The 27,611-nt window shown below is 42.6% G+C and overlaps 1 protein-coding gene across 1 annotated transcript in view; it reads right to left on the reverse strand.

Moving 5' to 3' along the window:
• Positions 1-27,072, reverse strand: part of LOC134927638 (transmembrane channel-like protein 2) — a 374,176-nt gene extending 347,104 nt beyond the window's left edge. The window contains exons 1-3 of the mRNA XM_063922391.1: positions 26,878-27,072; positions 26,580-26,627; positions 24,039-24,366 (exon numbers count right to left, since the gene is read on the reverse strand). Coding sequence (XP_063778461.1) covers positions 24,039-24,366; positions 26,580-26,627; positions 26,878-26,923 — 422 coding nt within the window. The 5' untranslated portion in view covers positions 26,924-27,072. The remainder of the gene's footprint in view (positions 1-24,038; positions 24,367-26,579; positions 26,628-26,877) is intronic.
• Between the last annotated feature and the right edge of the window lie 539 nt (positions 27,073-27,611).

Genomic DNA, 27,611 nt, shown 5'->3' on the forward strand with positions numbered 1-27,611 from the left:
GGTCCTGTTTAATTAATAGGTGCACCTGATCTCTGGCCGTGCAGCAAGGCAGCTGCATGGCATTCACTCTAATCAGCTCTGTCAGCAGCTGATTGGAGGACTCCTGTTTAAATACACTCTCAGGGCTTCTCACAGACGCCGGTAATAGCTTCCTGCATGCTGTCTTTGTTTGCTGAGAGTCTGTTTCCAGTCTTGCTGTATCCGGTCGTTCCAGTCCTCTGAAGTCCTGTACTCGGGAGTTATCATCTCGTCCCTGGAGTCCTGACCGATCACCGTTTAACATCCAGTGGTGTTCGTGAGTCGCGGCTCTGCCGTGTGTAGCGGCTCGGCCGCTTTACCCTTTATTATTTGTGTTTGGAGCATTTTGCGGAGGGTTCCGCTTCCACAGGTCCACTCTGGTATCCGGCGGTGCCGGGTAGGAGTATTGGACAAGTGGATTTTGGTTGTCCTTTTCCCTGGCGGTTTTTCCGCACATACTTTAGGTTTTTTTAGTTAGCTCGTAGCCCCTGGCCTGTTGTTAGCTAGAGGTCCTCTTGTTATCATCCTGCCTCGGATTTCCCTTTGTCTCTCATTAAGACCGGGGGGCATCGGAGTTGGGCAGACATAATCCGCCCTTCAAACGCGGCTGCCAAGGGCTCAAGAAACCATAGTCTCGCAAGGGGATTTCCGATAGCACTGGTGAGACAACAGAGTTAGGGCGCCAGGGGCTATTATTCTTTCCTGCTCCCATTCCCAGCATTCCATTCCAGTGCTCCGGTCATTGTCATAAGATCTCCTCTGGCCAGGAGTGCTGGAATCACAACATTATTACCGGCCATACCAAAACTTTAAATTAAACAGGGTTTAATTTTTTCTTATTCAGTTTTGTGAGAGTTTATCGGCCTCATGAATCCTACAGGTTTAGGGCCAAATCCTGGTCAGCTCTTAGTCAGCCAGATTCAAGAACTTACTCAGATGGTTCAGGATCTTTCTCTTCGGGTGAAGTCGCAGGAAGATCTTTTGCGAGCTTCCCCGGAGGTAGTTCCTGAACCAAAGATGCATTTGCCTGACCGTTTTTCTGGTGATAGGAAAGAGTTTTTTAATTTTAAAGAATCCTGTAAACTTTATTTTCGTTTAAGACCGATTTCCTCGGGTACTGAATCTCAGCGGGTCGGGATTATTATTTCTTTGCTCCAGGGGGATCCTTTAGACCTGGGCATTTGGTTTAAAAGCAGAGGATCCGGCATTGTTGTCAGTGGACGCTTTTTTTGGGTCTTTAGGGCTCTTGTATGATGACCCTGATAGAGAGGCGTCCGCTGAAAGTCAGTTGCGCGCTCTCAGACAGGGTAGAAATCCTGCGGAGGTTTATTGTACGGAGTTTCGCCGTTGGTCGAACGACTGTGGCTGGAATGACCCAGCCCTGCGCAGTCAGTTTCGCCTCGGCTTATCAGAGTCTATAAAAGACAGTCTCCTTCAGTACCCCGCTCCTGAGACTCTCGATAAGCTCTTGGAGCTTTCTATTAAGATAGATAGTCGTCTCAGAGAGCGGAGGGCTGAAAAAGGAGCACCTGTAAGGTCAAGTCCGTGTGTATATTCCATTCCTGAGGACGTAGAGGAGCCCATGCAGATGGGTCTCTCCCGGCTGTCTCCTGAAGAAAGAGCCAGAAGGCAAAATTCTGGTCTTTGCCTGTACTGTGGGGGTAAGGGACATTTTTCTCGTAATTGTCCGAACAAGTCGGGAAACGCTTTGACCAGGTGAATTGTGAGGGGGTTCACCTAGGTCTGCAGCTTATCTCCTCGAATAACTCCCTTTTAGTCCCAGTTAAAGTTTCCTTTGGCAGCCTCAGTTCTTCGGTGTCGGCTTTTGTTGACAGTGGAGCTGCAGGAAACTTTATGGATTTAACTTGGGCTAAGGCCTTAGGCATTCCTCAGTTACCTTTGGGTAGGTGTGTCACCATGCATGGCTTAGATGGGAGTCCACTGTCCAATGGGGTTATTTCTCTACGTACACCCCCTGTATTACTTACAGTAGGAGCTCTACATTCTGAAAAAATCGAGTTCTTCCTTACTCATTGCCCAGCAGTTCCAGTAGTTCTGGGTCACCCTTGGCTGGCCTTTCATAATCCCACCATTGATTGGCGGTCGGGGGAGATTTCACAATGGGGTACCTTTTGTGATAGGGAATGTATTACGTTTCCAGTCAGAGTAGCAGCTGCCATTCCTGAACTCATTCCTGTGGAATACCAGGAGTTTGCTGATGTGTTCTCCAAAGGCAATGCGGACATTCTGCCTCCTCATCGGCCGTATGATTGTGCTATTGAGCTTATTCCTGGTGCCGCATTACCAAAGGGAAGATTATATGCTTTATCCGGGCCAGAAACTGCGGCCATGAATGATTATGTTAAGGAGAGCCTAGGGAAAGGATTTATTAGACCATCAAAATCTCCTTTAAGTGCAGGTTTCTTCTTTGTGGAGAAAAAGGATGGCTCGCTTAGACCTTGCATTGACTTTAGAGCCCTGAATAAGATCTCAGTTAAAAATACTTATCCTTTGCCGCTGATATCTGTACTCTTTGATCAGCTACGTTTGGCTGTTATTTTTTCTAAAATTGACCTTAGAGGAGCGTACAACCTCATCCGAATCAAATCTGGAGATGAGTGGAAGACGGCCTTCAGTACTCAGTCAGGTCACTACGAGTACCTGGTGATGCCGTTCGGCTTGTCCAATGCTCCAGCAGTTTTTCAAGACCTCATTAATGATGTGCTCCGTGACTTCCTAGGGAAATTTGTGGTCGTTTACTTAGACGACATCCTGATTTATTCTGAATCAATGGAACAACATGTTACCCAGGTGCGTCTGGTTCTTCAGAAGTTACGTGAGAATCATTTATATGCCAAGCTGGAGAAGTGTGAGTTTCATGTCACTGAGGTATCTTTTTTAGGGTACATTATTTCCCCTCAGGTATTTTCCATGGAACCAAAGAAGCTCCAGGCCATCCTTAGTTGGGCGCAACCCACCAATTTAAAAGCAATTCAGCGCTTTTTAGGGTTTGCGAATTATTATAGGAGGTTCATTCATTCTTTTTCTGACCTGGTTGCTCCCATTGTAGCTCTGACAAAGAAAGGAGCGGATCCTACCAACTGGTCGCGCGAAGCAGAGTTGTCCTTTCGGGCCTTGAAACAAGCCTTTGTCTCGGCTCCAGTCCTCAGACATCCCAATCCGGAATTGCCCTTTGTTGTGGAGGTTGATGCCTCGGAGGTTGGAGTGGGGGCTATCCTTTCTCAAAAGGATCCGGAGTCTCTGGAGTTACATCCTTGTGCCTTTATGTCCAGGAAATTCTCCTCCGCTGAATCCAACTATGACGTTGGTAATCGGGAGTTACTGGCGATAAAGTGGGCTTTTGAGGAGTGGAGGCATTGGCTGGAGGGAGCAAAACATACCATTTCAGTATTGACTGACCATAAAAACCTGCAATACATCGAATCAGCTAAGCGGCTTAATGCCCGGCAGGCACGTTGGGCTTTATTTTTTACTCGTTTCAAATTCATAATCACTTTCAGGCCTGGTTCCAGGAATACCAAGGCTGATGCCCTGTCACGCAGTTTTCTTCCGGTTCACAATAACAGTCCTGTTACTCCCATACTTCCATCTTCGGTCATTTGGGCAGGCCTCACACAAGATTTATTTACCCAGTTAAAACAGCTTCAACACCAAGCTCCTGGAAATACTCCTGCTGGTCGTCTTTACGTCCCTGAGTTTTTGAGAGCTACTGTTTTGACTGAATTCCATGATAACAAAGTTTCCGGGCATCCGGGAATCTCTCAGACTTTGGAGTTAGTCTCCCGCTCAGTATGGTGGCCTGGTCTTTCTAAAGACGTTAAGGAGTTTGTTTTTTCATGTCAGGTTTGTGCACAGCATAAGGTTCCCCGTTCCTTGCCTATCGGGCAACTTATGCCCTTAAATGTCCCTCTCAGGCCATGGTCTCATATTTCCATGGATTTTGTGGTAGACCTTCCCCTTTCAGCCGGATTCCTAGTCATATGGGTGGTAGTGGACCGTTTTAGCAAGATGGCTCATTTCATTGCTCTTCCCCGACTGCCATCTGCCCAAGGGTTGGCAGTTTTGTTTCTCCGCCATGTTTTCAGACTTCATGGGTTGCCTACTGATATTGTTTCTGATCGGGGTCCACAATTCATCGCACAATTCTGGAAGTGTTTTTGTGCTTCATTAAAGATGAAATTGTCGTTAACATCCGGTTACCACCCACAATCAAACGGGCAAACCGAGCGAGTTAACCAATCATTGAAACAGTATTTGCGTTTGTATTCAGCCAAACTCCAGAATGATTGGTCCGAGTTTCTTCCGTTGGCGGAGTTTGCTTACAATAATTCCTGTCATTCCTCCACTAAAGTGTCTCCATTCTTTTCAGTTTTTGGTTTTCACCCCAGAGCTAATTCTTTTTTTCATCATTCCTCAGTCTCCCCGCTAACCTTAACCTCCCATCTCAGAGCCATTTGGAAAAAAGTGCACCTTGCTCTCAGAAAGGCTGCCTTTCGAGAGAAGAAATTTTCTGACAGGCTCCAACGTCCTTGCACTTTTAAGGTGGGAGATAGGGTATGGTTGTCGACTCGTAACATCAGGCTTCGACAATCCTCGGCTAGATTGGGACCCAAATTTATTGGGCCATTTCTTATTATTAAAAGAGTCAACCCAGTTGCCTTCCGGTTACGTTTACCAAGATCTCTTAGGATTGGAAATACGTTTCATTGCTCCCTGTTGAAACTATACGTTTCTTCCAGTAGATTTCCAAGGAGGATCTCTCAGGGTAGATCTCCGGTGGATGTACAGGGACAACAGGAGTTCTTGGTGGAGAAGGTTCTCGATTCCAAATTGTCCCGGGGCCGGCTTTATTTTCTGGTGCACTGGAGAGGCTATGGTCCGGAGGAAAGGTCTTGGGTCTTGGATAAGGATCTTCATGCCCCGAGGCTCAAGAGGGCATTTTTTCGGGAATTTCCTCGGAAACCTGGCTTTAGGGGTTCCTTGACCCCTCCTCAAGGGGGGGGTACTGTTAGGCGCCGGGGTCCGCTCGTCTGCGCGGCCCGGTGCCTAGCAACTAGGGACGCCGTGCACGTACAGCCGCCGGCTCCCTAGCAACGCTAGACGCCGGGCGCGCTGAGCCGCACGGACCCTAGCAACGGGGACGCCACTGGCGGACCGCGTTCCCCGTTGCTGGGTCCTGTTTAATTAATAGGTGCACCTGATCTCTGGCCGTGCAGCAAGGCAGCTGCATGGCATTCATTCTAATCAGCTCTGTCAGCAGCTGATTGGAGGACTCCTGTTTAAATACACTCTCAGGGCTTCTCACAGACGCCGGTAATAGCTTCCTGCATGCTGTCTTTGTTTGCTGAGAGTCTGTTTCCAGTCTTGCTGTATCCGGTCGTTCCAGTCCTCTGAAGTCCTGTACTCGGGAGTTATCATCTCATCCCTGGAGTCCTGACCGATCACCGTTTAACATCCAGTGGTGTTCGTGAGTCGCGGCTCTGCCATATGTAGCGGCTCGGCCGCTTTACCCTTTATTATTTGTGTTTGGAGCATTTTGCGGAGGGTTCCGCTTCCACAGGTCCACTCTGGTATCCGGCGGTGCCGGGTAGGAGTATTGGACAAGTGGATTTTGGTTGTCCTTTTCCCTGGCGGTTTTTCCGCACATACTTTAGGTTTTTTTAGTTAGCTCGTAGCCCCTGGCCTGTTGTTAGCTAGAGGTCCTCTTGTTATCATCCTGCCTCAGATTTCCCTTTGTCTCTCATTAAGACCGGGGGGCATCGGAGTTGGGCAGACATAATCCGCCCTTCAAATGCGGCTGCCAAGGGCTCAAGAAACCATAGTCTCGCAAGGGATTTCCGATAGCACGGGTGAGACAACAGAGTTAGGGCGCCAGGGGCTATTATTCTTTCCTGCTCCCGTTCTCAGCATTCCATTCCAGTGCTCCGGTCATTGTCATAAGATCTCCTCTGGCCAGGAGTGCTGGAATCATAACACACAGTAGTGGCACTTATACACATAATGCCCACAGTAGTAGCGTTCCTTATACATAATGCCCACAGTAGTAGTGCCGCTTACACACATACTGTCCCCAGTAGTAGTGACACTTATACATAATGCCCACAGTAGTAGTGCCGCTTATACACATAATTCCCTTAGTAGTAGTGCGCCTTATACACAATGCCCATAGTAGTAGTGCCACTTATACACATAATGCCCCCAGTAGTAGTGCCACATATACACATAATGCCCACAGCAATAGCGCCCATTATACATAATGCACACAGTAGTAGCACCCCTTATACATAATGCGGGGGGGGGGGGTAGGAGGCCACTTCAAGCTGCTAGCACTGCTGCCTGTCATACAGTGACAAGTACAGTGGCAGCCAGTAGCAACAATGGGCATCAGCAGGGTTGCAGAGCAGGGATAGTGCCTCTCCAGCCTGGTGCCTTTCTGCTTTGCATCCCTTTGTTGAGTGGGTTGTGACAGCTCTGCCCCATTGGTAACAACTACCAGACTTAAGTTCTTTTTCCTAAATTTGCATCATAGACATTACCAGGGACGTATTTACAGGGGAGGGAGCCTGTGTGCATTCTCTGTCTGGGCCCCCTCTTCTCTAAACAGCAGTGCAACTGAGTGACTCTGGCGCTGTGCCAGAGTCTACTGTACATGCGCAGGTCCCAAGGAAAATGGTGCAGCATCCAACTGCAACAAAGTGGGTATCCGGAGAGATAAGTATTGAAGACCATGGGTGTGGGGTGTGTGGTGTGGGCCCACCTAGACCCAGGGGACTGTGTGCACTGAACACCCTGCATCCATTTTATATATATATATATATATATATATATATATATATATATGCCACTGACTATTACTAATTATAGAATTAACAGCAGTGTCTCCTTGTAAGATAACTTGGAGGCAAAAGAAAGTAAAACCTCTGTTTGGGGGCACTCTTGTTATGTATAATTACTTAGTTAAAAGTTCTATTATGTTACAAATCTAATAATGAAAAAGGTGATTATAATTAAAATGTAGGAGGCAGGAGAAAATGTCTTCTGTAAAGCTTCAATCTCCACAGACTCTAGCTAATGTGTTTCAGTGGTATTAATTTGTAGCTTGATATTAGCCGTTGTCTACAGTTATGGCTTTTGAGAATGCTAATAATCACCTAGTGTGGGAAAATATTCCAAATAAATTCCTCTCTGATAATGTTAAGGAAATCTATGTCCTGGAGGGAAAGGTTCTGACATTTCTATGTATATGTGTATAGTCTATTGTCAGAGCGACTGTATTTAATGATATTCCTTCATATTGTTAGCTCATTAGAATAAAAATTAGCATAATCAAGTCCTTAAAACTTCTATTATCTCATGTGGTTTCTCAGACCCAAATTAACCACATCTAAGTGCTTTGGGCTTTTCCTCTGGTAAATAAAATTACTTGCAGGACAAATTGTTCAATAATCCACAGACCAGACTGAATGGTACAAGATAAACTTCTAATAACTATTTAGGAAGTGTGTAAAAAAGGATAAGCATACTGTATGAAGGAATATCATTACATACAGTCTCTCTGCCAATAGAACACATATACATATATATATATATATATATATATATATATATATACACATATATATATATATATATATATATATATACACAGGTTGAGTCTCCCTTATCCAAAATGTTTGGGACCAGAGGTGTTTTGGATATGGGATTTTTCAGTATTTTGGAATAATTGCATACCATAATGGGATATCATGGTGATGGGACCTAAATCTAAGCACAGAATACATTTATGTTACATATACACCTTATACACACAGCCTGAAGGTCATTTTAGCCAATATTTTTTATAACTTTGTGCATTAAACAAAGTGTGTCTACATTCACACAATTCATTTATGTTTCATATACACCTTATACACACAGCCTGAAGGTCATTTAATACAATATTTTTAATAACTTTGTGTATTAAACAAAGTTTGTGTACATTGAGCCATCAAAAAACAAAGGTTTCACTATCTCACTCTCACTCAAAAAAGTCCGTATTTCGGAATATTCCGTATTTCGGAATATTTGGATATGGGATACTCAACCTGTGTATATATATATATATAATATCAGCGCCTGTCCCTGCAGGACATAGATTTCCTTAAACATTGTAAGAGAGGGATTCATTTGGAATATTTTCACCCACTAGGCGATTATTAGCCTTATCAATAATGCGATAACCATAGACAGTAGCTAATATCAAGCTACAGATTAATACCACGGAAACACTTAGCTAGAGTCTAGGGAATTGAAGCTTTACAGGAAACATTTTCTTCTGCCTCCTACATTTTAATTATAAAACTAAAACAAATCTGCTACAAGCGCCTAAATTGACAATGTCCACTTTAAACAACACCAAAAGCGCTGCCAAAAAAAGCACTGTGTATCGGCCTTAAATATATGTACAAGGAAAAAAAAGGGGAAAAAGGCTGCGCCTATGGTGTTATTAATAAACCATATTTATGGAGAGCTGACAAACAAAATTAATATATAAAAGATTATTTATTAAAATACCAATAAAACTTTGTACACAATGTATAGAAAAATTATAAGTTTGTATATACTCTGAAAGAACCGTACATGGGCCCTCATTCCGAGTCGTTCGCTCGGTAAATTTCATCGCATCGCAGTGATTTTCCGCTTAGTGCGCATGCGTAATGTCCGCACTGCGACTGCGCCAAGTAATTTTGCAATGAAGATAGTATTTTTACTCACGGCTTTTTCTTCGCTCCGGCGATCGTAATGTGATTGACAGGAAATGGGTGTTACTGGGCGGAAACAGGCCGTTTTATGGGCGTGTGGGAAAAAACGCTACCGTTTCCGGAAAAAACGCGGGAGTGGCTGGAGAAACGGAGGAGTGTCTGGGCGAACGCTGGGAGTGTTTGTGACGTCAACCCAGGAACGACAAGCACTGAACTGATCGCAGATGCCGAGTAAGTCTGAAGCTACTCTGAAACTGCTAAGAAGTTTGTAATCGCAATATTGCGAATACATCGTTCGTAATTTTAAGATGCTAAGATTCACTCCCAGTAGGCGGCGGCTTAGCGTGTGCAATACTGCTAAAATCGCCTTGCGAGCGAACAACTCGGAATGACCTCCATAATTTTAATAAACAGAAGACAGTATCCACATAATAAATTGGTTATTAAATCAGTGCAATTCAAATTGGTAATACTGTTGAAAAATGTGACATTAATGTAACTGCTCACTAAAAATGTATCACTCCAGGAATCTAATCTTTATATAGATAATGGACACCATAGGCGCAGCCTTTTTCCCCTTTTTTTTCCTTGTACATTTCTATTTGAATCACCTTTTTCATTATTATATTTGTAACATAATAAAAGTTACGTTTTAACTAAGTAATTACAAAACGAGAGTGCCAAAGGTTTTACTTTATTTTGTCTCTGAGTTCCATTACAATGAGACACCACTGTTAATTCAGTATTTCAAACCCAGGGGTGCACCACCAACATATTAGTAATTTACAATAATAGAATCATATTCTACTACATAATCTGTATTGTTGGCCTAATATAATTTGTTCTCGTAATTCTTGATACAACCAGGTGCGGTCTCACAACCCCATTCCCCTATTACTAATTACAGTAAGATGAGCTAGTAGACATGACTTTGTTTTATACCATGTGCATCCCAAAGTAGAACCACAACCTTTAAATTGATCACAAAAAGGGTTTACACTGAGGCACTTCCCCACAGCAGAAAATGGGGATTCATCTACTCGAGATGTAGTTATGTGACCGGCGGTCTGGAGACGGCTGGTCACAATACCTCCTCCTACATCCCGCCCACTCAGAATCCCGACAGTGGGCATGCCGACTAGCAGGGACTATTCCCATTCATGGGTGTCCACAACACCCATAGAGTGGGAATAGAATCTGGCAAGCGCAGCCCGCGAGGGGCTTGTTGCCATCACCCCCGCCGGCCATCTCGATGTTGGAATCCCGGCATCAGTATGGTGACCAGCGGTCTCCTGACTTGCCGGTCATGCATACCCAACCCTATGGGGTGTAGTATGGTATGCCGGCGGCCGGGCTCCCGGCGACCAGCATACCGGCTCCAGAATCCCAACCGCCGGCATACCGACATCGTGGTGAGTGCAAATGAGTCCCTTGCGGGCTCGCTGCACTTGCTACGCTTTGTGCACAGTGGCACGCTACGCACGCTATTTATTCTCCCTCCAGGGGGGTCGTGGACCCCCAATAGGAAGATAAAGTGTCGATATGCTGGCTGTAGGGATTCCAGCGCTGGTATACTGTATGCCGGGATCCCGACAGCCGGCAAACTGAACACCACCCACTCTATGTACTGTATGTGCAATGCAGTCAAATAAGAACCTTTAACAAATATGTGTATAAATCCAGGGAGAGCAGGTGGGGTGCTGGGCTAGAGACGATTATGCAACCAAATGGGAAAGATTAATTGATTTGGGGGAAAACAATTCTTCAGATGTAACCTTAAACATTCATCCTGCTATTTTCCTAAACAAGTCTGTGAATAGACAGTCATCTAGCAACATTCCTACTAAAATTATAAGAAAATAAGTTTCTACAGTACTTTGAGGGAAAAAAATATGGACAAAAGGGCATCCACAAACAGAATATATTTTCATCATAAACTCTAGAAATAAATAAATCTACTAAAAAAACTACTGTTAACTCAATCTAAAATCAATTATTTAATAATAATCCCATCCTCAAGATATACACTATATCCAACATTTCAGGAATAAATGTAAGTAACAATATCTGTACAAATATGAATAAAATAAAAAGTATGTGTATTACTAAAGCAATGAGCTTTATGTGTAATTTTACCATCCAGACATTTTATTGGTGACATTGCAAATGGTTATTGAAGGGAGAGTATGCGTTTTTGCAGATTACACAAGGGTATGCGACAGGGTAGACAGACAAGGAGGGGGTGAAACATATGAGTGATGATCTAGGTGGACTAGAGGAATGGTCAAGAAAGCAGCAATTACAGTTTAATGCCAAAAATGTCATAATCATGTGCTTGGGTCTCAAAAATCCAGTGGCTAAATGTAGTATTAATGGCACTATATTGGAAGGTACTGCTAAGGGAAAGGAATCTACAGTAGGAGTCACTATTTCAAGTGACTCAAAGGCAGGTAAGCAATGTAACAAAGCAATCAGGAAGGTAAGTCAGATGCTTGGTTGCATAGGGAGAGAATTCAACAGCAGAAAGAAAGATGTAATAATGTCACTGTATAAATCATTGGTACGGCCGCATCTAGAATACTGTGTTAAGTTCAATGGAGGCCATATCTTCAGATACAATAGAGACTATATAAAGAAGGGTAACTAAAATGGTGCATGGCCTACATCACAATATTTACCTGGAAAGACTAAAAGATCTTAACATGTATAGTTTGTAACATAGAAGCATACCTCCCAACTTTTCAAATGCCCAAATCGGGACCTTGGCGCGCGTGCCAAAAGGGTGTGTGGCCTATATGAAAGTGGGTGTGGCCTCGGGGCAGAGCCACGATCGCTAGTCACGTCCCCTTTTACCGTCACTGAGAGGGCATGCCAAGCTCTCTCTGAGCTGCTGGCCTGCCCCCTCTCCCGGCTGAGCAGCAGTGACAGAAGCCTCCCAACTGCCCCCACCCACCGCAGGACACTGCGGCCCACGGGTGGGACAGCGGGACAGTCCCAAAAAAAGGGACTGTCTTGCGAAAATTGGGACAGTTGGGAGGTACGGAGAAGGGAAAGGAGGAACATGATAGAACCATTCAAATAGGTCAAGGCTTTTAACAAGGTACAGGAGGGAGACATTTTTCAAAGGAAGAGAAGTATTAGAACACAAGGATATGAACTGAGACTGGGGGAGAAAGGTTCAGGGGAAATTTGAGTAAAAATTACTTCACAGAAAGGGTATTGGATAAGTGGCATAATCTCCCAGCACAGGTGGTAGAGATTAAGAGCGTAAAGCAATTTAAACATCATGGGATACAAAGAAATAAGGATCAAATAGGGTTTGAGGTAACAATGTGGTTAAAAAAGGAGCAGACTAGATGGGCCAAGTGCTTCTTATCTGCCGTCAAATTCTATGTTTCTATTGTTCTGGGACCCCAAGTGTCAGTGTGTCATTGTTCTGGGACCACAAATGTCAGTGTGCCATTATACTGGGACCCAAGTGTCAGTGTGCGGTATTTCTGGGACCCCAAGTGTCAGTGTGTCAACGCTCTGGGTCTCCTAAAATGGCAGTTTCAAATAAAAAGTATTTATTGCATGTTGGACAATCAGAGGACCACAAAAAAAATTACTTTTGGGGCAAAAACCTACACTTTGCACACCCCTGGTCTTGTTCAAAGACAAAGGAATAAATCCTAATATCTCTATTGCAGGTTATACAGTATCATTAAATAAAACTTTATATGGATTCTTAGAGGGTTATTCAGTTGTCGCCAATACATTTTTGCATGAAAAAATGGGATATTATCGCGATTTTTGTCTGATGTTTCGATTCGGACTATTAATTTATACCCCATTGATTTTGTGCAAAAAATATCCCCTTTTTATGCGAAAACACATATGATCCAGGATTAGTTCACAGACCTACTGTATATGTTTGAGAAAAAAAGGGGCAGATAGGGCTGTTTTAGTGGATTTTGCTTTGACTGCCTGAGGCAGGCGAAACAAAATCCCTGCAAACTGCTTGCATCGGGCACAATTGAATAGACCTGGTGGGTCAATTAGCCGCAGTAAATTACCACAGCTACAGTAATTGAATACCAGCCTTAAGGTGCATACACACGGTGAGATCCTTGCTATGCCCGATTTTGACTATGCGATTTTTCCTTGAACTCCCCCAGAGCCCAGAAGCACCGATTTTGACCATCTGTACTTGAGATTTTGAATATGTACGATTTTAAGTAAGTGCCAATTTTTACTATACTTTTTACTAGATAGTCAAGATTGACAGGCCTGCACAGTCTATCTAGCCGACCCCGCGGGAGTGCACATAGGGATTGAATCAGGATTGCAAGGTAGCTAACTCCTTTCCTTGTGATTTTGACCATATAGTCAAAATAGAAAGGAGAAATCTCACCGTGTGCACACACCTTTAGACTTGTCACAGGGATTTGTCTAAAATAGCAATGACACTGTGCAACACAATTCAGGACTTTTGGGAGGTATGTTAGTGACATGCAGCTTTCTGCAGTATGAACACATTTCCCTGCCACCATAAGTACTTTTGCTATAAAAATGCAAAATATTGTTTCTAACTGTTTTGATGTATTACATTGCAAAGTTGTCTAAATTCCCTTTTTTAATAACAATACCTTCATTATGTTTAATATGATTTTTATGTTTTAATTTGACAAAGATCACTAAATATTAAATACTTAAAAAGAGAGTCTTTTCCATGTTACAAGGGAAATCGTTGACTCTACTCATGCGTTACATTTTAGTTGATGAGACAGCAGGCAGGCTATGTTGTAGTTAAGACAGCATCTCTTTGTTTACTTTGGAAGAAGGTAATGTATATACATGGAACAATGGGTGGTTTAGCTCAACAGAAGCCTTCATGATCTACAATATAATAGGTAAGTAAGGGGAGATGTATAAGAACGCTAATAAAATAATAAAGTCCATTAATGAGCCAACCAATCCAAATTAATGGCAGGACTTGAGACTCATATGTTTGCTGTCTGTCAGTGCATTCCTGGTTGGTTGACAACGAGACAAGGGAGCATGCATGCTAAAATAACCAATTCCCACCGCACAATCTGGACATAGCAGAACTGCAGGTACAAAACAGAGCATTCCTGTCTGGATTTTGCTGGGTACAGTCGCAGTCTCAGTCTTCTTGAACTACTTTCAACTTACTATTTTCTCTTTTCTACATGTGTATTATGGAGGAGTAGGTCAGATAATAAAAAACGTTGTGCTGCAATTTCCACAAAGTGGGGTTTATAAAAACTGGTTCACAGGCAACTGAGAAGAAAAGGTTTCTGTAACTTATAGCAACCATCAGGCATTTGCTATAATTCCCTATACTGCAGTAGAAAAGCAACAGAATGTGATTGGTTGCTATAGGTAACACCGTTTCTGCACACTTAGAGGGATATCCAATTATCCCCGGTAAAACATCGGGTCCAAAAAACAGCTGTTTTTCTGACTTTTTTCCGATGTTTCACCGATTTATTTTTTTTACAGGCTATCCAGATGGATCGCCTGTAAAAAAAAAAAAACTTTCTCCCGAAAACACACAGGTTCAGTGAAACCTGTGTGTTTTCGTGTGAAACAGACCCATTTTAAGACGAAAACGGGCTGTTTACGGGGATTCTGCTTCGCCTGCCGCAGGCAGGTGGAACAAAATCCCAGATAAGCTGGCACGTGCCGCGGCTTATCGGGGCTAACTAGCCTGCCCCCAGCGGGACAATTAGCCCCGGTAATTTAACAGGGCTAATTGGGTATCCCCCTTGCCTGTGAGTTTTTATTTGTTTTTTTAACCACTTAACTGACGAGTTTTCCATTCAAAACCATTCATACTGTATAGTTGTTGTTTTTTTATTATTTAATATAGTTTAATAAGTATTTTTTTTAAATGTATAAATATTATATGATGCATATTATTATTATATATTAGATCTGCAGAACGGATCTCCTCATCAGAAACTGGGGGACACAGTGGGGCTGCGCAGTTGCATGTGATCTGACCATGCCAGTTAAGTGGGAAAAATACTTATTTTACCTAAATAATTACACTGATGCTATTGACAAATGCTACATTTAATTTGAGGGAGAAAAAACTTTATTTCTGATCTGTACATCCTCTGTTGGAGTTCCAAGGTAGGTTTCTCAGGGGGAGATGTACTAAGCCTTGGAGAGTGATAAAGTGATGAGAGATAAAGTACCAGCCGATCAGCTCCCAACTGCCAAAAATTACAGGAGTTAGTTGGTTGGTACTTTATCTCTCTCCACTTTATCATTCTCCAAGGCTTAGTACATCAGCCCCATAGTATGAGAACTGGAAGAGGTTCTGCAACACTATTATATACTAGAGATGAGCGGGTTCGGTTTCTCTGAATCCGAACCCGCACGAACTTCATGTTTTTTTTCACGGGTCCGAGCGACTCGGATCTTCCCGCCTTGCTCGGTTAACCCGAGCGCGTCCGAACGTCATCATGACGCTGTCGGATTCTCGCGAGGCTCGGATTCTATCGCGAGACTCGGATTCTATATAAGGAGCCGCGCGTCGCCGCCATTTTCACACGTGCATTGAGATTGATAGGGAGAGGACGTGGCTGGCGTCCTCTCCGTTTAGAATAGATTAGAGAGACACTTGATTTACTAATTTTGGGGAGCATTAGGAGTACTCAGTACAGTGCAGAGTTTTGCTGATAGTGACCACCAGTTTTATTTATAATCCGTTCTCTGCCTGAAAAAAGCGATACACAGCACACAGTGACTCAGTCACATACCATATCTGTGTGCACTGCTCAGGCTCAGGCCAGTGTGCTGCATCATCTATTATCTATATATAATATTATATATATCTGATTATCTGTCTGACTGCTCAGCTCACACAGCTTATAATTGTGGGGGAGACTGGGGAGCACTACTGCAGTGCCAGTTATAGGTTATAGCAGGAGCCAGGAGTACATAATATATTATATAGTGAGTGACCACCAGACACACAGTGCAGTTTATTTAATATATCCGTTCTCTGCCTGAAAAAAGCGATACACACAGTGACTCAGTCAGTCACATACCATATCTGTGTGCACTGCTCAGGCTCAGGCCAGTGTGCTGCATCATCTATTATCTATATATAATATTATATATATCTGTCTGACTGCTCAGCTCACACAGCTTATAATTGTGGGGGAGACTGGGGAGCACTACTGCAGTGCCAGTTATAGGTTATAGCAGGAGCCAGGAGTACATAATATTATATTAAAACAGTGCACACTTTTGCTGCAGGAGTGCCACTGCCAGTGTGACTAGTGACCAGTGACCTGACCACCAGTATATATAATATTAGTAGTATACTATCTCTTTATCAACCAGTCTATATTAGCAGCAGACACAGTACAGTGCGGTAGTTCACGGCTGTGGCTACCTCTGTGTCGGCACTCGGCAGCCCGTCCATAATTGTATATACCACCTAACCGTGGTTTTTTTTTCTTTCTTTATACATACATACTAGTTACGAGTATACTATCTCTTTATCAACCAGTCTATATATTAGCAGCAGACACAGTACAGTGCGGTAGTTCACGGCTGTGGCTACCTCTGTGTCGGCACTCGGCAGCCCGTCCATAATTGTATATACCACCTAACCGTGGTTTTTTTTTCTTTCTTTATACATACATACTAGTTACGAGTATACTATCTCTTTATCAACCAGTCTATATATTAGCAGCAGATACAGTACAGTGCGGTAGTTCACGGCTGTGGCTACCTCTGTGTCGGCACTCGGCAGCCCGTCCATAATTGTATATACCACCTAACCGTGGTTTTTTTTTCTTTCTTTATACATACATACTAGTTACGAGTATACTATCTCTTTATCAACCAGTCTATATATTAGCAGCAGACACAGTACAGTGCGGTAGTTCACGGCTGTGGCTACCTCTGTGTCGGCACTCGGCAGCCCGTCCATAATTGTATATACCACCTAACCGTGGTTTTTTTTTCTTTCTTTATACATACATACTAGTTACGAGTATACTATCTCTTTATCAACCAGTCTATATATTAGCAGCAGACACAGTACAGTGCGGTAGTTCACGGCTGTGGCTACCTCTGTGTCGGCACTCGGCAGCCCGTCCATAATTGTATATACCACCTAACCGTGGTTTTTTTTTCTTTCTTTATACATACATACTAGTTACGAGTATACTATCTCTTTATCAACCAGTCTATATATTAGCAGCAGACACAGTACAGTGCGGTAGTTCACGGCTGTGGCTACCTCTGTGTCGGCACTCGGCAGCCCGTCCATAATTGTATACTAGTATCCAATCCATCCATCTCCATTGTTTACCTGAGGTGCCTTTTAGTTGTGCCTATTAAAATATGGAGAACAAAAATGTTGAGGTTCCAAAATTAGGGAAAGATCAAGATCCACTTCCACCTCGTGCTGAAGCTGCTGCCACTAGTCATGGCCGAGACGATGAAATGCCAGCAACGTCGTCTGCCAAGGCCGATGCATGTCAAAACCAAAACACCAAATATCAGTAAAAAAAGGACTCCAAAACCTAAAATAAAATTGTCGTCGGAGAAGCGTAAACTTGCCAATATGCCATTTACCACACGGAGTGGCAAGGAACGGCTGAGGCCCTGGCCTATGTTCATGGCTAGTGGTTCAGCTTCACATGAGGATGGAAGCACTCAGCCTCTCGCTAGAAAACTGAAAAGACTCAAGCTGGCAAAAGCACCGCAAAGAACTGTGCGTTCTTTGAAATCCCAAATCCACAAGGAGAGTCCAATTGTGTCGGTTGCGATGCCTGACCTTCCCAACACTGGACGTGAAGAGCATGCGCCTTCCACCATTTGCACGCCCCCTGCAAGTGCTGGAAGGAGCACCCGCAGTCCAGTTCCTGATAGTCAAATTGAAGATGTCAGTGTTGAAGTACACCAGGATGAGGAGGATATGGGTGTTGCTGGCGCTGGGGAGGAAATTGACCAGGAGGATTCTGATGGTGAGGTGGTTTGTTTAAGTCAGGCACCCGGGGAGACACCTGTTGTCCGTGGGAGGAATATGGCCGTTGACATGCCAGGTGAAAATACCAAAAAAATCAGCTCTTCGGTGTGGAGGTATTTCACCAGAAATGCGGACAACAGGTGTCAAGCCGTGTGTTCCCTTTGTCAAGCTGTAATAAGTAGGGGTAAGGACGTTAACCACCTCGGAACATCCTCCCTTATACGTCACCTGCAGCGCATTCATAATAAGTCAGTGACAAGTTCAAAAACTTTGGGTGACAGCGGAAGCTGTCCACTGACCAGTAAATCCCTTCCTCTTGTAACCAAGCTCACGCAAACCACCCCACCAACTCCCTCAGTGTCAATTTCCTCCTTCCCCAGGAATGCCAATAGTCCTGCAGGCCATGTCACTGGCAATTCTGACGAGTCCTCTCCTGCCTGGGATTCCTCCGATGCATCCTTGCGTGTAACGCCTACTGCTGCTGGCGCTGCTGTTGTTGCCGCTGGGAGTCGATGGTCATCCCAGAGGGGAAGTCGTAAGCCCACTTGTACTACTTCCAGTAAGCAATTGACTGTTCAACAGTCCTTTGCGAGGAAGATGAAATATCACAGCAGTCATCCTACTGCAAAGCGGATAACTGAGTCCTTGACAACTATGTTGGTGTTAGACGTGCGTCCGGTATCCGCCGTTAGTTCACAGGGAACTAGACAATTTATTGAGGCAGTGTGCCCCCGTTACCAAATACCATCTAGGTTCCACTTCTCTAGGCAGGCGATACCGAGAATGTACACGGACGTCAGAAAAAGACTCACCAGTGTCCTAAAAAATGCAGTTGTACCCAATGTCCACTTAACCACGGACATGTGGACAAGTGGAGCAGGGCAGGGTCAGGACTATATGACTGTGACAGCCCACTGGGTAGATGTATGGACTCCCGCCGCAAGAACAGCAGCGGCGGCACCAGTAGCAGCATCTCGCAAACGCCAACTCTTTCCTAGGCAGGCTACGCTTTGTATCACCGCTTTCCAGAATACGCACACAGCTGAAAACCTCTTACGGCAACTGAGGAAGATCATCGCGGAATGGCTTACCCCAATTGGACTCTCCTGTGGATTTGTGGCATCGGACAACGCCAGCAATATTGTGTGTGCATTAAATATGGGCAAATTCCAGCACGTCCCATGTTTTGCACATACCTTGAATTTGGTGGTGCAGAATTTTTTAAAAAACGACAGGGGCGTGCAAGAGATGCTGTCGGTGGCCAGAAAAATTGCGGGACACTTTCGGCGTACAGGCACCACGTACAGAAGACTGGAGCACCACCAAAAACTACTGAACCTGCCCTGCCATCATCTGAAGCAAGAAGTGGTAACGAGGTGGAATTCAACCCTCTATATGCTTCAGAGGTTGGAGGAGCAGCAAAAGGCCATTCAAGCCTATACAATTGAGCACGATATAGTAGGTGGAATGCACCTGTCTCAAGTGCAGTGGAGAATGATTTCAACGTTGTGCAAGGTTCTGATGCCCTTTGAACTTGCCACACGTGAAGTCAGTTCAGACACTGCCAGCCTGAGTCAGGTCATTCCCCTCATCAGGCTTTTGCAGAAGAAGCTGGAGGCATTGAAGAAGGAGCTAAAAGGGAGCGATTCCGCTAGGCATGTGGGACTTGTGGATGCAGCCCTTAATTCGCTTAACAAGGATTCACGGGTGGTCAATCTGTTGAAATCAGAGCACTACATTTTGGCCACCGTGCTCGATCCTAGATTTAAAGCCTACCTTGGATCTCTCTTTCCGGCAGACACAGGTCTGCTGGGGTTGAAAGACCTGCTGGTGACAAAATTGTCAAGTCAAGCGGAACGCGACCTGTCAACATCTCCTCCTTCACATTCTCCCGCAACTGGGGGTGCGAGGAAAAGGCTCAGAATTCCGAGCCCACCCGCTGGCGGTGATGCAGGGCAGTCTGGAGCGACTGCTGATGCTGACATCTGGTCCGGACTGAAGGACCTGACAACGATTACAGGCATGTCGTCTACTGTCACTGCATATGATTCTCTCAACATTGATAGAATGGTGGAGGATTATATGAGTGACCGCATCCAAGTAGGCACGTCACACAGTCCGTACTTATACTGGCAGGAAAAAGAGGCAATTTGGAGGCCCTTGCACAAACTGGCTTTATTCTACCTAAGTTGCCCTCCCACAAGTGTGTACTCCGAAAGAGTGTTTAGTGCCGCCGCTCACCTTGTCAGCAATCGGCGTACGAGGTTACATCCAGAAAATGTGGAGAAGATGATGTTCATTAAAATGAATTATAATCAATTCCTCCGCGGAGACATTGACCAGCAGCAATTGCCTCCACAAAGTACACAGGGAGCTGAGATGGTGGATTCCAGTGGGGACGAATTGATAATCTGTGAGGAGGGGGATGTACACGGTGATATATCGGAGGGTGAAGATGAGGTGGACATCTTGCCTCTGTAGAGCCAGTTTGTGCAAGGAGAGATTAATTGCTTCTTTTTTGGGGGGGGGTCCAAACCAACCCGTCATATCAGTCACAGTCGTGTGGCAGACCCTGTCACTGAAATGATGGGTTGGTTAAAGTGTGCATGTCCTGTTTTGTTTATACAACATAAGGGTGGGTGGGAGGGCCCAAGGACAATTCCATCTTGCACCTCTTTTTTCTTTTCTTTTTCTTTGCATCATGTGCTGATTGGGGAGGGTTTTTTGGAAGGGACATCCTGTGTGACACTGCAGTGCCACTCCTAGATGGGCCCGGTGTTTGTGTCGGCCACTAGGGTCGCTAATCTTACTCACACAGTCAGCTACCTCATTGCGCCTCTTTTTTTCTTTGCGTCATGTGCTGTTTGGGGAGGGTTTTTTGGAAGGGCCATCCTGCGTGACACTGCAGTGCCACTCCTAGATGGGCCCGGTGTTTGTGTCGGCCACTAGGGTCGCTAATCTTACTCACACAGCTACCTCATTGCGCCTCTTTTTTTCTTTGCGTCATGTGCTGTTTGGGGAGGGTTTTTTGGAAGGGACATCCTGCGTGACACTGCAGTGCCACTCCTAGATGGGCCCGGTGTTTGTGTCGGCCACTAGGGTCGCTAATCTTACTCACACAGCTACCTCATTGCACCTCTTTTTTTCTTTGCGTCATGTGCTGTTTGGGGAGGGTTTTTTGGAAGGGACATCCTGCGTGACACTGCAGTGCCACTCCTAGATGGGCCCGGTGTTTGTGTCGGCCACTAGGGTCGCTAATCTTACTCACACAGCTACCTCATTGCGCCTCTTTTTTTCTTTGCGTCATGTGCTGTTTGGGGAGGGTTTTTTGGAAGGGCCATCCTGCGTGACACTGCAGTGCCACTCCTAGATGGGCCCGGTGTTTGTGTCGGCCACTAGGGTCGCTAATCTTACTCACACAGCTACCTCATTGCGCCTCTTTTTTTCTTTGCGTCATGTGCTGTTTGGGGAGGGTTTTTTGGATGGGACATCCTGCGTGACACTGCAGTGCCACTCCTAGATGGGCCCGGTGTTTGTGTCGGCCACTAGGGTCGCTTATCTTACTCACACAGCGACCTCGGTGCAAATTTTAGGACTAAAAATAATATTGTGAGGTGTGAGGTATTCAGAATAGACTGAAAATGAGTGTAAATTATGGTTTTTGAGGTTAATAATACTTTGGGATCAAAATGACCCCCAAATTCTATGATTTAAGCTGTTTTTTAGTGTTTTTTGAAAAAAACACCCGAATCCAAAACACACCCGAATCCGACAAAAAAAATTCGGTGAGGTTTTGCCAAAACGCGTTCGAACCCAAAACATGGCCGCGGAACCGAACCCAAAACCAAAACACAAAACCCGAAAAATTTCAGGCGCTCATCTCTATTATATACTTTTTTCGACTGAATATTACATTTTCGAGATTTTGTTTTTTTTTAAGCATAACCATAGCACTAAGGGATATATTTATCAATTATCGGGTCATTTTTTGTCGTCACTATTTATGGTTTTGCCCGGATGTATCAAAGGTCACTCACAGGGACAAGGGCTCCAAAAGGAGCCCATCGCTGCAATGTGGTCAGAGTGAAGTGACTGTATCAGTGGTCTCTTCACTCTGCTATCGGTACTGGTGCGCTACTGCGCATGCATGGTCCACTCACCACTTATGTGCAGTGGCCATTGCCGGTCCTGATAATGTTGCTAAAATGTAGCCCATAGGCTAATACAGGATAAGGCCATCTGGCGATAGAGATATCTATCAGGGCCAAACTCCAGAATGTTTTGCACTCCAGAGCTTGATAAATCAGACAGCTTCACAGCCCTGTAAAAAACCTATAGGAGGTGCAGCTACTGTTGGAAATGGAGATACTGGAGATGTATGCTGTGGTCCCTCAAAGGTACGATACATAGTAGTTGCGGATATTTCCCCCGAAAATGCATTTGGGGGGGGGGGGGGGGGGCAATATCCCACAAATATTAATTGATAAATACTGCATAATGGCCAATATAAAGCAAAATTAACAATTTTAAGGATTTTCTCTGTGTAAATCCAAGTCGCTTCTTTGCTAAACCTATATTAAAAAGTTGTATTTAATGTATGTTTTTGAGTGTTTTAAGGATTGTTGCTGTTTTTAAACAGGTTTTAATATATAGAATGGGGGAATATGGGTATTGGCGACTGGTGTTGTTTAAAACAGAATCATTAGAGATTAAAATTTATGAGCCAAAAAATATATAAAATTAACAAACAAGCTTTTTAATATATAAAAGTGGAATAAAATACAAAAAATTTCACAAGTACTGATAAAAGCATAAAAATCTTTGTAAAAGGTAAGGAATTCGGACTTAGCTTTTAAGGTAGGCAAGGGGGGTCACTACAGGGAACCCAACGCGTTTCGTCTCAATCAGACTTCTTCAGAGGGTTTTAATATATTGTTAGCTAAATAAAACAATAATATGACATAGTACATGGGTACTAGATGCATCACTATGCTATAACGTTGATCTAAAGGGTACCTTAATTGCTGTACTTACTGCCCAGGAGTGTCTGGAAAAAGCCTGTGCTAAATAGGTCAGCAATGGAAGTCATTTTGGCAAAGGGCCACACGCTGCATGGTTAACCTGTCCATGGCTGGTGTTGGTAGTGGCTGTTTGTCCCCCCAGTTAATTTATGTATACTGTTTGCATAATTTTGCAACCACAGTACACCGATTATGGATTCATGTTTATATAGTCATTAGAAGAGCATAAGATCATGTAATTTATAATGCAATTTAATATTTCTAACAATTAGAAAAGTAAGATTCTTACCCAAATATATTTTCTAGACTGCTAGCTTACAGTATTAGTTTTTTGTTTGTTTTTATACACATTATAGTATTCCAATTTAAAGATGTATCTCAGTTCTGTGCTGTTATGTGCTAGATGCTATGATAGATTACAATTTATTGTCCCACTTATTGGCAGCACATGCAAAATCTGATTCTTTATAGTGTCAAAATTACAGCGCATACCCTGATTTGTTGTAAAATTAGGTCTTATTATTTTTCTTGGCCTGCAATAACAGTGAGGCCCCAATATGCTTACTATGAAATTATATATTTTTTTTAAATGTGCCTAAAAATATAGGATATAAACCAATGTAAAAAAGAAGACTTTTAAAAGGTCCATTAATACTGGATCTCTGTGCCTTACTCACTACAAAGTGTCCACCCATACTGATACTAGGAGGTGCCACTAAGGACATCGGCACACATCCAATCCTTGCACCTAATGTAAACCAGACCTAAATGATATCCCTGCCTAATTATAGGATACCTTCTCCTTTCTTATAATTTTAATATCAACCATGTTTCTTGTAACCTCTTCATGTCTCTGACAGCTGCACATCACCCCTGTTTTATTTATATTTCAGATTTATTTTAGTATTTTTACAAACTTATTGAAAGTTTTATTTCCTGACTTGTGTAGTCACTTTTTTGTAAATTTGTCTTCCTGGGTCCTGCCTTGATAATAGGTATTACTATGACTAAGGCACACACTTCTATAACAAAAGCAAGTAAATAAATCAAGAAAGAGAATCTCAACTGTGCTAAAAAATTTACTGTATATTGAACTAACGATACCTTCATTCAATATTTAAGCAACAATTATGCTTAGACACAGCATCATTCCAGCTCATGTGGGTTTGAGAACCATTGTGACTAGGAAGCCAAGTCAGTAGCTGCCACTGGCCTGGTTACAGGACACAACAATACCTGCCATGTTTCTTCTGATCTTCCTTCTGCTGTTCACCTTTTTTCCCTGTTTTCTTCTCATTATTTTGTTCCTCCTTCAGTCTCTTGTTTCTGCCTCTGTTACGGTAACCTGCTTTCTCATTGCCTCCATTTTCTTCATCTACTTCATCATCATTATTGTCATCATCACCATCACCTCTTGGCTTTGGTCTGCATCTAGCCTTTCTCTTTCCTCGTGGTAACTCATCTTCACTGCTATTATCGTCACTGTCATTTTTAATCTGAGATGCTTTTTGAGATGACTTTTTGCCTCCTATATTCCTTTTTGTGTTCTCTTCATCTTCTTCATCTGTGAGAGAATGGCACATTAACAACAATGCAGTGTAACAAGTACAGACGCAAATACAAATATCCAAGTTATTGTCGCTTTAGCATATGGAATAATCAGTAAAGCTGGTGCCTCTGTTTCAGTCTTCTGGTATCCTGGGAATAGAACAGAAGCAGTGTGACTGTGCACTGGGACTTTTAAAATCTTTTAGCTCTTCTGCATTTACTTTTAAAAATAGTAAAATAAAAAACATGGAAACCCCTACCGAGTTCCTAATTCTTCTATCAGTTCTTATTAACAACCTACAGTAGATACAGGTATAACATTAACCAAAGCCTAGTCAAACTTTAGCTGTAGCCTTTCACTCAACCTAAAATGAGCCATGGTAGCACAACAGTCAACAGTAAGTCAACAGGCAACAGTAAGGCTATCACTTACTTTATAACTTGTGGTAAAACAGATAGCTATTTTATTACTAATGTAGGATTACCCTTGTAATAGCATATTTTGTACTAGTGGAAATGGATATAGTTTAGATTGCTTTCTATAAAAATGTGACTATTGTACGATATACAGTACATAGACTAGTCCTATATTTAACCTCTTACAAAGGTGTGAGGGACCCACTAATGTCTTACAAAAGCTCACGTAACCTTTGTAGAATCTGTCTGGGCTACATGTTGTATAATTTGCTCTTAGTAATTACATCATACATATTTGATATACATAATAGGGATATTTGGAGTCACCCAGAACTTGTGACCTTTACAAACAGTGTCACAAAATATATCTTACTAAAAATGAGAGAGGGTGGAAATTGCTATGATTATTCTGACTTTTATTTTACAAAGCAGTAAATTGTTCAAATTATTGTCTGATAATTTAAAGACATTTATATACTATTTTGTAGTTTCCTCTTTTTCCCCCCTAATGTACTCCATGTGACCCTTACAGGACATCAGAGCGGTCTGTATTACAGGTGTCACCATTACAGATCCGTACATTTTTAAAATGGTCTATGTGCACCAAACCGATTGCTTAATTTGTACCTAAGCAAACCAAATCTGGGGAGCTATGCAATATGAAGTTCTACACCTGCCTGCAAAATATGGAACATTTTGTAAATATAATTTTACAATACTGCTAATTAAACTAGCACATCTAAGATGTGTGGTGACATAAACACACTTGTGTCTTAACCACAGTGTTTAGGGAAATATTGTACTGTATGTACATTACTTGATGACCCCTAGAATCTGACAAGCAGGAACAATCCTTTCTGGTCATATGAATGCATGGATGATTTCGCAATAAATTTGGGTACAAAATACTTGCTATGTGAAATGTCAAAGTTACATATATACTGTATCTCTATTTCAAATAGTTTTTCTTTTTCTTTTACTGTAACAGGTTAATTTCCTCAGATACTGTATTTTCCTGTGTAATCTCCATTTCCCACCTACTCAATCCAGCAGGCTATTGTAATAATGTTCCCAAATGGCAAAGCTAAGGAAGCAGACATTCATCTTCATAAAACTTATGAAATAAGTCCAACTGGCAGCTACAACTCAGCTTTGTACTATCAAACACCATTTGTAGTTTCCTAAAGGTTTTTTTTTTTTTTTTTAATAAAAATGTAGTCATCTTTGAAATTTGCTGTAGAAAGCACTTGCTAAATGGTGCATTAAATGTACAGTATTTGCAGTTTAGCTGGTCCATTCTTTTCTAAAGAAATAAGATACAGTACTGTTACAGTATTTTTGGAGAACTGTATGTTTAAGTTTGGAGTGTACTTTATATAACATAATTATTTTATGTTAAATGAATATGCAATTGTTCATTATAGATTAAAATATTTAATGTGATAACTAAAATGCATTAATTAATAGAAATTAACATACTATCTTCAAATATAAACATAATCTATATACTTTACAAAATACAGTTGGACTTAAAATACAACATAAATTGCATAATCCTCGCAACCTGTTTGAGCAACATTCCCTACAACGCTAAGAAACTTGTACAGTAGTTACTTTGACTTACAGCCCACCCCATTAATAGATTAGTTTTTTTAGCGCTGGTGTTAGTGGTTGTAACAATTATTGTCTATTATGCTAGAATTTTTTACTTGTTTTTCAGGGTTTGCATAGTTCTGTAGAACATATTGATGCTATACACCGTAAATGTTAAGAATAGTACACATTATCAGGCTTGCTTAAGAGAATACTCACCATCTGTATCTGAATCAGTATCCAGATGTCCATCAATTTCAATGCCAACTGCAAAAAAATGGAAATTGCATGTAAACATTTGTAGGGCATTTTATTATGTTTTACCCAAAACAAATATATTAAATGGTTTGTTATTGAAATATTAACATGCTACAGACACCGTGCAAACATTTTTTACATATTTTTATTATTCTTTTTATCATCATCTTTAAAACATATTCAAATACCCCCACCTCATTGTAATCCACAGTACTATGTTTATAGCAATTAAAGACAGTACTTTATTTTATCTACTCACCATCTTCCATTATAATCTCTAAACGACTTTTCTTTTTTTTCCCCATTATGAGTTCTGAATAGACAACTACTGAATCAGCCTGGACAGCAGGCACTCTCTCCAAAGATTGTGGCTAATGTGATTGGGTTTTCTTAGTGTTTTGTTGGCAACACATTTTACGACTTTCTCTTTTTGAGTCTGGTGCCTGCATTCAGCTGGAGCCTGATATATTGACGGATCTGCCTTTCATTTTCATCCTGCCCTGCACCTGTGCTATTGGGTTACACTGCATATTACTTAAACATGAAGGAAAGCGTGGAGATCAGATGGAGTACCTTGCAGTCTTTTAATACAGAATTCATGACTTTAATCTCCGATTGTAGTATTGTTAAAGTTATGTTATCACTTTATTTGTAAGCCGTTCACAAGGAATCCGGATATATGTACAGATTTAGTCATTCTCAGATCGTATAAATTCTATGATATACTTTATAGGTAAGGTAATTCATATTTGTGCCTCTTTTAAGTCTTTCATTTATTTATTTCGCTTTTCTAAGGCACTATGGGCCTGATTCATAGCTGTATGTAAACGGCATGCAATGTGGATGTTAACATGGTTGAGCAATTGTGCATGTGCAACAATTCCTAAAACTTGTATTGCACATGCCTTACACAAACTGTATGTGCTATTGGCATTGCTGCACGCTATCAGAAATATTGTGAAAGAGTGATGGGCGTTCCTGGGCGGGGACTGG

This window comes from Pseudophryne corroboree, chromosome 5, assembly GCF_028390025.1.
Source record: "Pseudophryne corroboree isolate aPseCor3 chromosome 5, aPseCor3.hap2, whole genome shotgun sequence".
Lineage (NCBI taxonomy): Eukaryota > Metazoa > Chordata > Amphibia > Anura > Myobatrachidae > Pseudophryne > Pseudophryne corroboree.